Source organism: Daphnia carinata, chromosome 1 (genome assembly GCF_022539665.2).
Source record: "Daphnia carinata strain CSIRO-1 chromosome 1, CSIRO_AGI_Dcar_HiC_V3, whole genome shotgun sequence".
NCBI lineage: Eukaryota > Metazoa > Arthropoda > Branchiopoda > Diplostraca > Daphniidae > Daphnia > Daphnia carinata.
Genome location: NC_081331.1, coordinates 1,977,227 through 1,995,382, shown reverse-complemented (window position 1 = coordinate 1,995,382; position 18,156 = coordinate 1,977,227). Strand labels below are relative to the sequence as shown.

Here is an 18,156-nt window from a genome sequence, read left to right as displayed (position 1 = left end):
AGACGGGCGTTTTTTGACGAGAAATGAGATAAAACAAAAGCCAAGAATGAGCGCGTGATCGACGGATAAGAATCCTACAACTCTAGCACAAGAACGTTCCTAGCTCGTTTACTTCCATTCTCTTTGAATAAATGCGTTCTACTGAAACAAAGGTGGAAAGGGCTTTATTTTTTCGTTAGTCACTTCTGCCCTGCTATAGGCACGAAGATGGCGGCCGACAAAGGGTGGCGTTATTCGTAACAGCATCAGCTAGATAATAGGAAAAATGGGCGTCGGCTTTGCATTTTCAAATCAGTCGCACCCGTTTCTAATCTACTAAGAGTATTAAAAGACTATAAAGATGGCAAAGCGAATGCGATTTGCTCTCGTGTTCTCATTACGGCGTGCAGCAGACGATTATTGGATTAAGATGAACTACAATGGGATGCGAGATCACTCGTCACGTTTCTATCGCTGTTCTTGTCCAGTAAGCTGAGCTTTGTTTTCGTCCAGTATGTACCGATTTCCCGGATCGTTACTCTGACGTGTCGTTTACCCCGAACGCTGACGAAGACGAACGACGGCACGCAATACGACGTACACCGTCATCACCCTCAATTGGGGCCAAAAGAAAGTCCCGTCATTACGTCGAGTTCAACCGGCCTTGACTCTCTATCTCCTTCTCTTCTTGAAGAAGTCTTTTTTTTTTTCCTTTCTTTCTTCTTTTTCCTTCCATTCTTTTCCACTTCTCGGATTCTGTTTTCTTACAATCTCTCTCTCCCCCCCCCCATTGGGCTACATTCTTTTCTTCCCGGGGCACTGGTGCTGGAACACGATCTCCTTTCCAGATAATGAACAAACAAAACTTTTTCAACCCTTTTGCTTGACTGACTTCTTTAGTTACGAAGGTGGTCCCTTCTTTTATAAACTAGCATCTTCTTGTCCAGCGGTGCTTCATTCACCTCTCCTACGTTTGCGCTTCCGCTCCGCTTGATAACAATACATTCATAATCTCAAAACCTGAACAACAAAAAGAGGATTTCTCGCTCTTACACTAATTGTGAGTTGGGTATTTCCACCTGTTACGGTTGGGTTTCCCTTTCATCTTGCGCAGCGGCTGTTTATTGCTTTGTTTCGTCCTAACGTGTCACTACGATAACATATAGAAAAATACACATACACGACCTGAGACAATACAGAAAAAAAAAGACGACTAAAGATAAGAAAGTAAATGCTTCTTACAGTTCCAAAGATATGAGCGCAAATGAACTTATATCAACACGGTTTGACTTCACCGCCAACTTCAAAAAGTGGGCAGACGACAAGAGAACGATTGCTAGCACTGCTTGGATTGACGGAGCAACAAGTCGAGTTCGCCAGGTGAATGATGGTTCTATGTGGGCGTCAAACACTTGAAGTTTACAGAACATATTCCCCTCCTGGGGACACGAGTTCTTTTTTTTTTCAACTTGCCACACTTTGCTTATTTTACACAGTATCACCACCTCTGTCGACAGTTTGTTTGCTATTGAAAAACAACAACTCGTAGGTGAGGTGCCAGATTACCGAAATCACATGTTTTCCTCAAGCTGAGCACGACGCCAATAACGACACAGGTGTGAAGGAATAAATTAGAAAGAGAATAAAAAATCCCGAGGTTTTTTTTTTCTTGCTCACTCCAGCGAGAAACCAGCGGACAAGCTAAAGTTGGAGTACAATGAAATGGTGCTCGGTTTCCCATGACCAGCTTTCAGTTGCGTCATTCGGACGTCAGCAACAAGCGAGGCGTTTCAATTTTCTTACATAATACAATTTCCTATATAACCGATCTGTTATACCAAGCGTCATTCTTTTTTATCACCCCATTTTGGATGGAACGAGGAAAAAAAAAAAAAAAAGGAAGTACCGTGCCTCGACATTAAACGCTGTAAAGAGAAACATTTCCAATGTCGATTGTCTAATTGATTGGTGGCCAACTGAGAGCAAAATCGCAGACCGGTGTCACCATGCACTTCCTGTTTCGAGAACAAAAGAGACAACAGGGTGAAAGACTGACAAACGACGACTTGGTGAAGGCTGTTCTAACGGGACGCGGCATTCCAGATTTACAAGTGTTTTTGATTATGGCCAGCTCAGATGCCATCGCGTATTGTTTTCACGTTTTCCTCATACGAGTCGGCGAAAGTTGAAAGCTGAGTATGACTCGAATTTGATCTTTAAAACCGATACAAGTGCCCAGAAACGGTTCCTTTTTTAGAGCTTCAGGCTCGTCAGAAGAGGTTGACATTTTTCATGTTGAAGGAGCCGACTGCGAAAGGAGAAGATGGATGCGCATACGAGTGGTCGGGGAAAGAACCATCATTCCACAGGCCCAAAAGTCGTCGTCCATCCATTTTTCTTTTCAGCTAACTAATTCTGCTATTCCGCAGCCGTTCGCCCTACGCGCTATAAATCTAGTCAGCTGCCATCCGCAAACGACTTCGATGAGACAAGAGTCTATTCGAAGAACGAGAAGCTCTCCTCGAAAAAAAAAAAAGAAAGAAAAGGATTGAGACAAACGTGGGAAAACTAAAACTTCCTTGGACATAGTTAAGAACGAAAAGATTCGAATTTCGTGTACCCGTCAAACAAAGTAAAAACAAAAAAGAATTCCACCGCCCATGTGGCCGTCTGCGTATTCGTACCAAAAGGCACAACACACGAATAAATGCACCTTTAAATAAAGAAATAATGAAACACTAAATTTCATGAAAGTGTAACACGAGTAACGACGAAAATGAAAATCTATGTACACGAAAATCGCACGTATCTCCTGCGATTGCTCAGAAGGCCAAATCTGTAAAAAGCGTGGGAACATTGCCGCAATCGACGAGGGATATTAAAAGGATATTACGTGGCTCCTTATTGCGATCTGATTTTTCCTCTCAAGGGCCCAACTTTATTAGAAACGGACTCAATGACACCCACTTGATGGCGACAAAAGTCTCCAGCTCCTTGTCGATGGAACGTGTTACAACGGGCACACCAATTGCATCGAGAAAAGGGAATGACGATATTGAAAAGCCTATTGCAATTGTCACATCGATGCGTCTATCAACGACGATAAATGGCGACGACGTACATTAAGAAGTCGACTGGAATGGAGGATCAAAGACGCGGTTTCCAGATTGGGTGCAACATTTTTAATAGAGCATTTGCTTCTTTTGTTTGCCGGTTCTTTCTTCCGATGGTTGCTAACCTCGCGCAATAAAATATTCGTTGCGACACACGTGGAGGTTCTTGTTGGTGGGTTAACAAATGGACGTGAATCGCCTGTTGACGAAAGACGTCGACAACCAAAGCGAACAGGATTTTCTAAAAAAAAAAACCAGTACGCTGATGACCCGCAAACGTCAGCCATCCTAAAACAAATGGTGTTGTGATGTCAAGCGCATTTTCTCCCAATCCTACCACTTTATACTGAGGACTACGAAAGATGCAAATCGCCATAGATAGTTCATTTGCATTCGCAGATCGTCGCGCGCAATCGCCATTGCGATCTAGCACATTTATCTCTTAATTTTCGGTGAAACTTCAGCGTCTTTACATTAGATCATTTTCGGCGTTCCTGTAAATCATTTCCCAAATGGAAAGAAACTCAAAATTCTTCAGGCATATCGTATACACCAATTCCATTGAAAATTGTCGGTCCGGAATGCAAAGGTTTATAATGTCTTATGATTTTCCGTTTGGCCAAACACACAAGGTCCCACACCAGTCACGTAAGCACAGCCGCTTGGCCACGTGCAGGATGAAAATCAAATGACGCTATTTTCTATTTTTTTCGAAGCACTTGAAGTCATTGTGAAGCCAATGAACGCGGCACGGTCCGAATCACATGGTGTCCTACCCGAAAATATAAAGGGAAAAAAAAAAGGGGTTGGATTGAGCGCGTGGGCGCGTTCAACCGAGATAACCGTACTAAAATTCCCCTTTTTCTACAGCCAACAGCCGAGGAGCTGAATATCGAGAATGAAGTCGTGTGAGCCGCTGTTATGAAGGAAAATAAAAAAAAAGTGAACCAGCCGGACAAAAACGAACGTAGTGAACAGAAGCTGACGATTTCAAAGAAGCAGATGGAAAAGCAAAGTATAGGAATAGAAAGAAATTAAAAGGAATGTCATAGAAAAAAAAAGAAAGACGCTAGGACAAAAAAGGCTCTGTTTAGAGCAAGTTCATAGCGTGGCGCTGTAATATCTAGAGCTATCTTCAGCCATCCATTGCCAGATGCTATATCACGGGATCAGCACAAGCGAGTTGGATGGAATACGAACGGACGAAGATGAGCGTCACAAGGAACGATAAAAGAATACGTAATAATAATAATAAAAAAAAGAATTATGGATAAACAAAAGATTAACTCTGGACTATGAGCTTTAGTCTAAAGGACTGTTAAGTTCAGATGGGGGAAGAAAACCAGATAGGCGAGGGAAAATAAGAGCAGGAGAAGATAACATAGAGCTAAAGAGTTCCAGGCACGTGTAAAAAAAAAGCCCAAGATAACATACCACATTAGCCACTGCTGTGGCCTCCCTTTTTATTATTTCCATTCGTTTATTCCAGATTTTTTAAAATAAAATGAAAACTGCGCTTGTTTAATCAAGCGGGTTTTTGCAGATTTTTAAATGGCGGTATCGTTGCACCCCTTTGGAGTCATTTAATCATCCCAATCACGAACTACGCAGATGCGAGTCAACTGAAAACTGGCCGAGGATTTGTTCTTGATTGTTGGTCTGAAATGCAAACGCGCCCACGAAGAAGCGTAGTGAACTAGGTCAGGGCAACAACAAATCCCTCATTAACTCGGGTATAACTAACTCCATCCTGGACATTTGAATGACGAACTTCTGGGGGTTAATCGACCAGCGAACGAACGAACTGCCTTGTTCGACGACTTGAGCGGGGGAAAAAAAAATATGCAAATCTATCAAATAATTGAGAAACATTTTAAACCGGTCCCCTCTGGATCGACCGGTTGTTCTCCTGGAACAACGAGGGAGTCGAATTGAGGCATCACCTATAAAACCAAGACAAAAAAAAAACCATACGAGGACGGGAAATTGAATTCAATGCAAATAAGGAAATTGACCGAAAAAACATGAAGAAACATAATTAAAAAAAAAAAACAACAAACAAAAAAGCCTGTAAAGTGGTGAAGAAAGTCACTGAAGAAGAGAAAATTCCAAAATCGATGTTTTCATTCTTAAGACTACTTTTATGGTTCACGAGCTTCTCGCCATCTTCAACGTTAAAAAAAGCAAAACCAGAAAAAAAAGCTTAGAGAGTATTCGCTTTTTTTTTTTTTTTTTTTTTTTTTTTTGCATCTGATGATCTTTTTCTATTGTTTGTGCTGTTGCTTTTGTGTCACGTAGTGCATGTCAGTGTACGACGAAACGCATATCATTTTTTTTTCCCCTGCAGGTGGGCTGACAATTGGACAAAACGGAGGAATAAATTAAAAATAATTAAAAAAAAAAAAAAGACGTAGAAAGACGCTCCTATGAACACAAATCAGAAAATCATGTCATCCTCGGTTGCCAAAAGAATGAGGAAAGAGGATTGAAAAACGGGCCGGAGAAATAGGATAGAAATAATAGCAGATTAATAGCCCCTCGCTGGTATTGATTTTTTTTTTTCAAAGACATTAATGTTGAAAGAAGAAAAAGCATATTATAGGACGAAAACAATCGAAGACTTCTGACAACTCGCCGCAGCTGATTTTTTTGTTCTTTCGCTGTATCAGCCATCACCGACAATAGTTGACGTAACTACTTTTGTCTCCACCTTTCTTTACATTTCACGGTCTGTAATCCTCTCGGTGTTCCGCCTTTCAGTTCAACACAAAAGGTCTACTATATTTACAATGCGAATGGCTACTATGTTATGGTGTCTTTAGTTCCCTCTTTAACTCTGCCTTTGTTATCCTGCTTGAAAAATCATTCTCTCTCTCTCTCGCCTTTCGTTTTTCGTTTCCAACGGACCGGCGCTGGCATCATTTCCTTCACTTTTATTTTGACTTCCGCTTCTGCACGGCGGATCGCTTCTTGCTCAGTTCCGGCACTTTCAATAAATCTATGCCAAAAAGGCTGTGCCAGGCGCGGCACCAATCATCTGCATCGACAACGGCAGAAGATGTTCTTCCCCTCTACCCTATCTGCTCATTTTCCATGGCCGTTTATGTTTGCCTTGCCTCCTTTCGCCTTTGAAACCCATTTTGAGAGGCTCGCGCAATTTTTCCCCTTTCCTTCTATATAACACAGAGCATCCCAAGTAGCGGGCGGTATCGTGCCGCTACAATGCTCCCATAATACTCCGGAGCTAAAGCCGGTTAAGATGGATGGTCTCCTAGACAACGGCGACATCGCCGTCGAGCCATTTCAAATTGATAGAAAAACTCAACATGTCGTTTACGCCAAGTTAAAAGGCTAGTAAAAAGCTTTAAAAAAGGGGTCTCAAGTATCTCTCACTTTGAAAAAGAAAAAGGAAAAAAAAAAAAAACTTTCTTATTTTGCGTTTAGTCAGTGTGGGGTCCCGAGATTTCCCGCAGCCGATAACAGGAGAGGGACGCTGAAATTCAGCCTATAACCTTCTGCTATCAGGGGAATTCTATTGTTTATTCTATGACTTTTGTTGAGAAAAAGAAACACTTGAAACAATCCTTCTGTTGGCTTCCGTCCTTTTGCTACACGCATTTCGTACTAGAAACGGAAAGCGAATGAAAAAGAGGAAAAGCTCTTACAATCAACACATTCCATTGAGGTGATGGTAGGCGATGGGGATCGGCCCGGCTTCGGATCTCCGCAGCCACTATAACAAATCAAAATGCGCGATACGATATCCATTTCGAGCGTGACTGAGGCAACATGGAAGTGAATAGCACAAAGGCGAATAATAGGAGGGAATTTAAGAATCGTATAAAGCGTCGAATCGGTAATTGTAGCTGTTTGTCGAGTCATTCAGCAGTAAAAAGAAAATGAAATGCGACGTCGGATAGGATGACGGGGCGGACCTTGACTGAAACGACTGCGATAGTTGCGAGATAAAAGCGAGTGAGAGCGTGACAGAATAAAAAGGACAACAGACTGGAATAGACGGCGACCGTCCAGCCAAGAGGTGGGCTGCAGCGAAAGCTATTTCGGTTCGCTCTTCCTACATCTAGATTTTCTTTTTTCTCTCTTTGCGAGGGAAGAAACTGAAAAAAAAAAAAAGAGCTACGTCGCACAAACACACACACACACACACGGCTTTTTCATCTGCCGTCAACAGACTCTGCTGTAGATTGAACATGTCAGATTAGGAAAGGGCAGACGGGGGCCCCACGACGTTTGGGACCGTCACAAACAGACTAGCCGGGAAATAAGCCCCGTACCAAGAAGCAACTCCGCAGGATGCACGCAAAATAGTTGGGTGCGTTGGAATGTTTTGACTTGAATTCGATCCGCCAAGACGTTCGAAGTGTTTTCCCTCCTCTCCCCCCGCCCCATCCCAATGCCAACTCTGCGAGAATTCAGACGAGGATTTCCACGCTAAATAAATCCCAAAAAAATCTCAGCGTAACAAGAAAAAAAAAACGACATCGGTCAGGTTACATTCATCCCCTCGTTTGAATAACAAACAACGGGCGAACTGGTCATCACCAGTAAGGAGAGCGGCAAAACAAAAGGCTAGATCGATACCCGAATACCCCCGCCATCACACACACACACAAACACACACACACACACACACACACAAAAATGATGGCGGTATTGGTACGAAGATAATCACGATATGGACCTGCCACCGACCACATCGCCTGGATAACATAGCAGCCGGATGAGACATGCACGGTCGGGTTCGTGTCCTGCTTTTTTTTTTTGCATGCAAGAGTCGAGCTAAAGCATCTGATACTTTTATTTTATTTTATTTTTTTTTCGCCTCCTCCCTCATTTTCTACCATCTCCCCCGCCTTTGTTATCGTTGTTTGTTGTTGTCTCAAAAAAAAAAAATAAATAAATAACAAGAACCTTGAGAACAAAAAAACGCAGCCAGTCGCGTCCGACAACCTTCACGGGGCGAGATAGAGGCCGGCGGGTCAATGTCTGGTATTTCTTTTGGAGAAAATGTATAAGGTAATAAGGAGGGCTTGTGACCGAGATACGGCAATCGATTGACGCCCCTTTAAGTAAATTCCTAAGAGCACGTTCGCGAGTTTCAAGCGACGACCTTCATCAGACGAAGCATTTCTCAACTACATTCAAAGTTGGGCGCGTTTGCGGAAAAAGAGAAACTAATCTTCTTTTTTTTTTTCCAGCTCAATTCAATTAAAAAAAAACGACGGGGGCAAACGTGACTTAAAACAAGACTTTATTTGAAAAGAAAATGAGACCTGCGGGATTATTAAAAGCCCCGCTGATAATGAGGCGTCCCGAGGCGGGATAATGAAAGTCTGTACATCACAAGCAGACAGCTATTGATTCAGCGTTATTTTCGGTATTTACACGAGATACGGTATTATTTAACCGCTAAAATACAGCCACGCAACATTAAAGAAAATGTGATGAAGCTCAAAATGATCAAGCCAAACGAAAAGAAGTTGGCAGAGAATAACAATGGCAATTTTTGTTCGCATCGTTCGATGTTACGATATGCGGGCGAGCGCAAATGTTTTGGCTGTTGCACGCGGTACTTTTTAACCATGCCCAGCCCCGTAGGGAACGTGTGAGAGGGGGGAAAGGAGACGGACGTGTGTGTGTGTGTGTGTGTATATACGTTTTCCATGTAACGACGACATCGTCGGTCGTAAAAGGGCGGCCTAGCAGCAAAACTGCAGCCAAGCTGGTTGCTCTAAGCCACGGGAAAAAGAAAAGAAAAAAATCGATCGACTCTCCTTCGTCTCTCACCCTCCATCTCCCTGTTCCGTTCTTTTACTACACTCAGTCAGCGCACACCAGGAAGGAAAAGCATGTCATCCATCGTTGCGAGCTGTCGTACAGCAAAACAGTGCCCGACGCTTGAAACTTTGCAATTGCGCTCATCCCAAAACAAAAAAAAAAACAAAAAAGGCTGTTTTCTTAAAAGGCAAAAACAGTAGGAAAAAAAAAAATGGGGCGGGACGGGATTCGATGGAAACGTTAAAAAAAAAAACAGAAGAGCCGAAAAAAGCCGTTTTCCTTTTTTCTTCCTTCGTCTATCGCTGTTTTATCCGATACATTTGCATGATCGTCTAGCTGACAGAATTAGCTCCATCGACACATTTTACGATCCTGTTTCTCAAGTTTCGGCGGGAGGAACAAACACGCAGAGATGCAGTGTATCTACACAAGAGGCCAAGGGGTTTGGAAAACGAATAAACTCGACGGCGATCGATCGCTATATATCGCTAGCGTATAAGCAATGAGACAGCAGCTAGAACGTGATAACATCCGCGTACACACAATGTCGGCTCAGCGAAGCGCGAGAGGTGAAGACAAAAAGAAAACGATCAATGAGCATATACAATAAGACAACGGCTGTTCGGAGCGGAAAGTGTCATCGGCAATAAAATATAAAAAAAAAAAAAGTGTGAAATTAAAAATGATTCTCTTGCGAATCTGCAACGTTTTTTTTTTGTTTGTTTTTTTTTGTACAACGCGAATGAAAATCAGTCCAAAATGAAACTGGAACCCGGTTATTCGGTTGCTATGACATTCATTGTTTCGATCAGGTTGCTATGACCATCAACGTCTTTCCTGTTTCTCCAGTGAATCCGACCTAACACCCTGAGAAAACTGGATGACAACAGCCGCCGAAGACGCAACACAACAATATCCAAACGAATGGATAAAAGCTTTTTGAATTTTTCATTCAACCAAAAAAAAAAAAAAAAAAAATCTTTTTGGGCAAGAGGGGCAAGAGGGAAACCCAAAAAAAACCAAAAAAAAAAAAAAAAAAAAAAACTCATTTTCTTGTTGCACATTTGTTACGTACGTTTATCCAGTCCAAAGTAGCACATGGTCTGACCCATGGCTGACCGCCACCACAAGTCATTCGGTCCACTGGTCAGCTGAGAGAAGCATGGCCGCCTGATATAATCCATCCACACAGTCCGACGGAACGCTGGCACAATATTGTTTACAGTTAGATACTGGTTCTCTTCATTCGCTGAGGTTATCGATTGTCTACGCTATTTCCTCAGTGCGGAACATCCCAGCATACGCACACATTCAATTCGTAATCACTGAAGCCCCAAAGTTCTGAAAGTTTTTAATCTGTCCGCTTTGGCGTTGCTTTTTGACGTATCCTTCCGTTCACAATCAAAGCGTCAGCAAAACAAAACAAAAGAAAAACGAAAATCCTACGCCAGCACGTAAGGACATTTAGCGACGAGCGGAACTTCACTGTTTTACACTAAAAAAAAAACAAAAAAAAAACAAAACAAAACAAAAACGGAACGCGAAGTAGAAATTCGGAAGAAAACCAAAAAAAAAGAAGGGGCTAGCTCTTCTTTTCGTGAATCTTCTTTCGTGCAATAGGGGACGATGGATTGTCACGTTGTGTGCCCGCTCGAGAGATTTGCGTGTCGTGTATGTTATAGTAGCAGGATGAGTAGTTGGTTCTTTTCAGCTTGAGGCTAGACGTCATCATATCATCTGTCACTGTGATGACGCACACTAGGAATCACACACTCCCGCCACCAACAACACGACCAGCGTGACACGACCGCGCTAACACTTGCGGCCATCCCCACAGGGTTTGGCATCGATTTGTACACCACTTTTATTATTATTATTTGTTTTCTATCTTCTTTTTCTTCTTAAAATAGGAAAGAAAAGAAATAACCAACACTTTTGCGGCAAAAGTGATTTAGTTAATACAGTAAATCTTTATGGCTCCGTAACGCCCAAAACTGGTGGATTCCAAAATTTCATGGCTGTGGGCGAGTGCACGCAGCGATTAATCACGAAGTCGGCTCCACTATCGTCGGCGTAGTGCGGCGAAAAAGCCACGATGACGTCGTTGGGTCGAAGTTAGCGGCAACAATGGAAGATGATGGGCTCTTGGGAGCATATGACGACCGACGACAACAACGAGCCACCCACAAATGAAGAGAACGGAAATCCTCGGCGCGCTTTTAAAAGACTGAAAACCTATTCCGTCTTAACTGCTGCTGCTTTTACCCATCCATCGGGCTTTTACCATCCGTACAGCCATCCATCAAGTTGTGCGCGATGGGTTGCACTAGACGTTGGGTAAACCGGAGACTTTTGCGAGAAAGAGATGGAAGAGCAGCGATTTTTTTGGGGGGGCGGCCAGCTTTTTTTCCATTGGCGGACGCAAAAAGGACGAGGCAAGGAAGGCCATTCATTTCAACAACACCACAAGCACTTGAACTGAAACGCATGAAAAGTAGGCGACGCAGAAAGAAAAACGAAAGACGCACATGTCAATTGCCTGACCGAGTCCTCTTCTGGCTCTGAAACCAAAGGCCAAAGGCTTTTCTTTTTCTTTTCCTTTTTGCTTCCCTTCCTCTTTTTCTTTTCTCCCTTTTGCTTGCCCGTCTCAGTTTACGACGGCTGATACTTCGCAAACGGCCAAAGCGAAAAAAAAAAAAGAAAAACACACAGAATCAACGATTCGTGGACAAGGTAATTGCACTGATGAGTTCACCGTGAGCGATGAGAAGAACGTGAGAAGGTGGACAACCTCAGAATTTTTTTTTTTTTTTTTTTCGCAAACTAACAATTCCCCACCGGCCAAGCAACACGCACGATTCCACCAAAGTAAGAAGCAAAACAATTTCTTCTTACACGCAATCAGCACAACAATTCGTACGTTCGCGGGCAAAAAACAAAACAAAAACAAAACAAAAAAAAAACAAAATTAAAAATGAAATTATAAATACGAGATGCAACGCAGTGCGTGTGGACTGCACGGCGGTCGCGTTCAGTCTGACGTGCCGGGTCTACGTGTGTGTCTGTGCTCTTTTTCTCCCCCTTTTCCCCCTCCCTCCCACTCTCTTTCTCTAACTTTACTCGGTTGATGCTGGTTCATTGGCCGGCCGTCCCGCGGCTCTGTCAGCGCCCACGCTAGAAAAAAAAAAAAAAAAAAAAAAAAAAAAAACTGGGTACAACCAGCCAACAAAACTCCCGAATGAAAATTTAGAAGAAGAAGAAGAAAAAAAGGAGACTTTCTTCTACACATCGAGCGCCCTTGACTACAGCTGTTGTTATGCCCCGTGTCTATACAACTATTTTCTCACTTATAGTGTTGTTTTTTTTTTTTCGCATCTATTTTAGGACATTCCTTTCTGTGTTTTCTGAGTTAATAAAAATAAAAAATAAACGACGAAACAGTTATCTGGGGAGGTCGTCAATGGCGTGCGGAAATAGTTTCCTCCCACAATCAGCCCTTTTTGCCGCCTCATGAAACACGCGCTAGGTATAAAGTGCACCATTGGGCTGAATAGAAAAATTCTAATCTAGAACTGAAATTAAAATGAATTTATTGAGGCCGATAGAAGAACGCAAAATACTCTGTGAAGAAAAAAAAGAAGAAGATTACGATCTTACGACAAAAATGACGTTTAAAAAAAAAAAAAAAAAATGCAATTCAAAGTAGAAAAATAACAATCACCTTTAAGAGATGCCCAGGGTTGGGCATGGACAAGTGAACTGTTCGCTGCCATTGAATTGCACCTTTTTCTTTCCTACTACTTCGCCCTGAAACGAAATAGCTTTCGAGTACCCAAAGACTTTTGGACTTTGCCCACTTGCCATTCCCTCCCGCTTTTTTTTTTCCCGCTTACCAGAATAAATATAAACATTTATTTTTGCTGTACTCGCATGTCCGTTGCCGACTTTCAATGGTCAACGAAAAAAATCAGACATCCGACACTATTGTTTTTTGACCTGTTCGATCGGCGACCCGAACAACAAGACAATTGCGGTATCAGTCGGACTTCGGCTGATACCGCTGTCGGCTCATTTTCTGAACTTTTGCTCCACCTTCTCTGTGCAACTGAAATCGTTACCTGATTGATTTTCTTAACCGAAAACGCGGAAGAACAAGCGAACCACCCTGCTTTTCTCCCGCAAGCGAAATACATGTTTGTTTCACGTTCAAAAAATGTCTTCCAAGTTATTCAACTCCCCATCAAAACGAAACCCAATAGATGCCCGATTGCATCGCATTGCCACACACGGAAATACAAAACGAATGAAAAACACAAAAAAAAAAACAAAAAAAAAAGGAACAAAATGAAACCGGTAGAAACCGATTCAAGTGAAATCTTGCATCATTTGTCATTTTTGTTGTGCCACAGAGCCAATTTGAGGTTCGGTTGTTCAACGCCATGCGCCAGCTTGTTGCGGAGGGACGTTGGCACGTTTTATTTATTTATTTTTTTTGATCGCTTTCTTCATTATCAATATGTATTTAAAAAAAAAAAAAAGTTGTGCACGCAACAAACCGCCACTAACTTCAATCAAGTGAATTCGTGAGCCAAAAAAAACAAAAAACAAACAGCAACATTCCATGTCCTGTTCCTGCAACTGCGAGGCTAACACGAAACGTTCGTATGATCCATGTCAAGACAACGATTCATGACTCGTTCCTTTTTGTTGTTGCTGTTTCATTCAGTTCGTGACGTGCGCTCGCCTTTCGCTCCTTTTACAGCCGCATCCGTGATCACTGAGCACTCGCTTTAGTTGCACAGCCACTTGGCGTGTTTTTTCCCTCTACATCGTTGCAGCAAATGCACGGCAGACAAACCGATTTTACTGCGTGCACTTCCATTTACTTCTTCCGTGTTGTGACTGCTGCCACTTGGCCAGTCTGTCTACCTGGCTAAACGCTCTCTTCTGCATGTTCTTACAACGTTTTGGCCTTCCTCCACTTTCCTTTCTATCGTATCCTTATTTTTTTTAATTTTTTTTTTTTGTTTAACCGACTGTTTTTCCTCTCGTTTGAAAAAGAAATAATTCTGGAAAAATGTTTGGCTTCCGGAGAAGAAAAACAGCCTTGAACTTTGACTGACTCCGTAGTGAAATGCGAGACAGCACATTGAGTTTGTTCGGATCGTAAATGTCTTTGAATGTGAAACCTACGGTTCTTTCATTTCTTGCGCATAGACGACATGATAATACTAGGCGTCTAACATTGAAATTCTCCAAAGCATACAGCGTAATACAAGCAGCTTAAAGAAAGACTGGAACGCGATTAGGCTCTCACAAAAGTATAGAAAAGGGATGAGAGACGGGCCAAGGAAACCTATGTCACATATAATCCAGCTTGAGAACGAGAGCAAAAGAACAGACAGGAAACATTTGGCTTAGCGATGACGACTCAAATCCGTATTCAATTTTTATACATTTCTTTATAACGCGCATTTTATCGACAAAGGAACATGACAAGAAATTGTTTCAAAATCAGGGAAAAGTTGAAAAACAGCTTTTCGCCAATGGGATTTACAATGCGGTTTTGAGATCCTACGAAACGCAACGCCAACGTTCACGGGATGTAATAACGAGCAACAGACGCTCCTCATCCAAAGAATACGCCCGTCCCTTAAGCAGTCGCCCACCACAACCCGCATAATCCGGACTGTTTTGCCGACTACTAGGTTATCGATCAGTGAGCCCCAAAACTTCCCCGCACTGATAATAGATGTAAAAATAAATAAATAAATAAATAAATAAACGCCAGCAGATTTTTTTTAATAGTGTCTTCCCCATCTAGAAAATTCTGTTTTCGCCTGCAGTGGTTTACTGTGTTTCCACTCGTTCCCATTTTCTCGTGTTTGCGTGTTTTATTTTGCTTTTTTTTTCTCCAGCGGGTAGGAAACGGTGGAACAAAAGAAAAAACGTAGCAAACAAAAACCTAACGGGCAAAGCGTCACTTATCCGATGCAAGTGGGATAACTAACGTAGAAGGAAACAGAAACCAACGACATTGTATTGGTTGTTTGTCGGTCGAGACGGGCTAGCAATAAGCCGATGCGGGAAAGAGGGTTCGCCCCGAAAGAGAACTCAATATGAGACCAACGTATGACCATAAGAGCATCAAGCAACAAAGAGGAATAAAGCAGAAGCTTCCAAAAGATTCTCGCTTGTTGTTTCGTCTTTGTCGTTATCCAACGATAGATCTCTTTGACGTTGAACAAGCACGCGCACTTTCGTACTGGACAAAAACATCCAGATTTTATGGTATCGTTAGGAACAGACAACACACTCTTTTACAGATATTTCTTTTAAGGGATATAAGGCGAGCCTCAAAAACAAGAGAAGAGCGTACGTGCGATAACGTTAAAAATTCTTAATCGCATTTTGACCTACTAACAGAAAATGTGTAAAACTGTAAAAGAACCTGTTTTTGTTTTTTGTTTTTTTGTTTTTTTTTTTTTTTTTTTTTTTCAAATTTGACACGCAGCCGTGAGTCAGACTTTTGCTCGATAATGTTTGCGTTTCTGTTAGCTTGTCTGGGCGTTTATTTTATTATTTTTTTTTTTTGGAACCGCTTCGTCCAATGCCGACATCTATCATCGACCAACGAGACAATAAGACGAACGTACCGTTCCCCTTCGGGAACTTGCCTTTTGCCAACATTCACGATCCCTGTAGTTTAGCTACACGAATGATAGATGGCGAACGATACCGCAATCACGAACGGGACGTGGCCCATCAAAAACCGTACTCCCGATATCGATTGGAACCTTGTATCAAAAAAATCAAAGAACGCGGGAGGCGTGTCTTTTTTTTTTTTTCTTTTCAATTTTTCCCGTTTTCATTTTCATTGTTTGTTTTTTCTTTGTTTCGTAAATTTCGGCAGCGTTTCCTCTTATTAAGTAAAAAAATTTGAAATGCCTTACCCGTTTGTCTGCGAGTTGTCCATGAAACAGGTGGCGATGGGATGTCCATGCTGGCAGACGATCTTGATATGCCGGAGTTAATCATGGCCAATTTGGAACCCTCAGAAATGCGCCCGCTTCTTAAAAAACAAAAGTCAAAAACAACAAAAAAATTAATTCAAAATTCTTTATAGATCAGACATCAGACATAATTATTATCACAGATAAATCACGTCATATATACAGCACTGGGTTCCAAAAGGGAAAAAGAATGTCACCGTTGTGTTTCAATCATCTCCGGTCGTTAAATGCCAATTCACAATTTGTTTCTCTCGTGCGGACACAGTGACCACCTAATCCGTAAGATCCGCTAGCACATCAATCCATTAAGAGAGGCTTCAAAACGAATAGAATACGAAAGAAGAAGAAGAAGAACGTCAGGTGCGTTCAACACAATGTTTCCCCTTTTTCTTTTTTGCTCGAGAGAATCGCTCTCGTATCAGGGCTAGTTTTGCTTCGGTTCAGTCGACAGACGAGTGAGTGACACAAGTTAACGAGCCACTTATCCGACGAACCTTATCTTTCTTAACAGGCGGCAGCGACTAAAACTCCTGACAGACTATACACGAGCGCAGCACACAGCAGTTCTGCCGCTCGACGTCGAACAGCGCTAGCGTTCCCAATTTCCAGAAAAAAAAAAAAAAACAACAAAACAAAACAACATAGCCCACGAGCATGAAATTAATTGAATCAAGACACGATGCCCCGCAAAACGGATTAATATTTGGATTACGTAAGTTCTTTTTAATCTATCAAAGAAAAAGAAAAACATATAAACAAAACTCCTTTTTGCTTTAGTTGTCAAGCAACTCATTAAGGAACGTACACCCTTTTTAGGGCTGGTATGAATCTTTTCGCTGCCGTATCTCCCGGCTGCCGAACGTGAATTGCGTCACGCGCGCTATGCTGCATCTGCTTGTCTCATGGCTCTGTCTGTGTGCACAGCGTCCAATTCGGGCCGCCAAGTCTGACTCGCAGTCGAACTTGATTTGCGTAAAGTAATAGGATCGCGACGTCATGCGATGATAAAATAAAAAGCAAAATAAAACGTTTTTTTTTTTTTGTTTTTTTTTATTAGTTGCTGAGCTGCTGTTTTCTAATGGGATCGAGTTTTTTTTTTTTTTTTTTTAAGCCAAAGGGAACTTTTTGATAAAAGTTTGGCCTAATTATTCACGAGATGTTGATGCGTGGTCGGAACGAGCGTGGAAAAGTTGGAGACCGGGTGAAAAGACGAAAATACATTTAAAAAAAAGAGCCGATTGGCGACTATACAACATTTGATGTATCTGTTAAAAGACGGCCAAAAGGAGACGGATGAACGGCTTGATTAGAACGTCTAAAAAATTTGTGATGTGGAAACAAATGAACGTTCGGCGGAGACTACGTCTTTCCTTGCGGAATAACATGAAAGGTCGGTAGAAAAAAAGAGCAGAAACCGTTGTTTGTTGGCGCTAGTTTCTCATTTTTGCACGAGCGGATGCGTTTGAGAGGTCGTTCTCGTCTTCACCGTTTTTTTTTTAGTTTGCCCTCATTGTGATGACTGTTGCCACCAATGTTAACGAGGTGTTTGTCTTTTTCTCGCTACTTCTTGGCGAGCCGATCACGAACGAAATGCTGGTGGCTGGCACGTTGCCAATCAACAAACAAGCGACGCACTCGATTGATCAAAATGCTTGGGCGAAATATTGTTTTTATTGCTTGTTTCTTCGCCAACTTTGGTAGACATGGAATGAAACTGTTGAAGTAGCAAAACAAATCGAGAAGAGAAAAAAAAAAAAAAAAAAAAAAAGAAATCCTTTCATTTGTGGGACGAGCAGCACAGTCTAAGCTGACAGGGCCATTCTCTTGACGGATGAGCAATCTCCTAGTAAAAAAACCTTTGGGTTGTGTCGGGCAGTACGATTTCGTTTGAATCTTGTAGAAAGTGTTTTCTCCTCCCATATTTCTCGGCGGCTTATTGCTTTGTTGTTGCGTGAAGTAGAACGGAAACTTCCGTCGATATATCAATATTTAATATGGCCGATGGACAAAGTTCCTTCCAGCCAATCTTCACTTTTTTTTTTTTTTTTTTTTTTTAAATGGATCCTCGTGTCGTGAACGGACGCAGAGCTAGCGCGAATGTTAAATAAATGATTTCACTTCAACCCTTCACAAAAGTGGCCATGGAATTTTTAAAATATGGTTTAAGGTTATCCAAGTATATCGACCATTGCTCCCTCAGCTGACAGACCCCCCTTTGGTTTTCTAGTTTTCTGGTGAACTGGATTCGATGG

The 18,156-nt window shown here is 42.0% G+C and overlaps 1 protein-coding gene across 13 annotated transcripts in view; it reads right to left on the bottom strand.

Moving 5' to 3' along the window:
- The window catches only part of LOC130692515 (dual 3',5'-cyclic-AMP and -GMP phosphodiesterase 11-like), a 56,833-nt gene that overhangs the window by 8,928 nt on the left and 29,749 nt on the right, over nucleotides 1–18,156 (bottom strand). For 3 of the 13 annotated variants that reach the window (XM_057515633.1, XM_057515632.2, XM_057515636.2), the window contains one exon: nucleotides 15,845–15,960. In XM_057515633.1, coding sequence (XP_057371616.1) covers nucleotides 15,845–15,960 — 116 coding nt within the window. Of the gene's footprint in view, nucleotides 1–9,966; nucleotides 10,347–15,844; nucleotides 15,964–16,101; nucleotides 16,415–18,156 lie in introns of those variants that run through there. The other 10 variants (XM_057515628.1, XM_057515627.2, XM_057515631.2 and 7 more) reach the window with 7 other exon arrangements.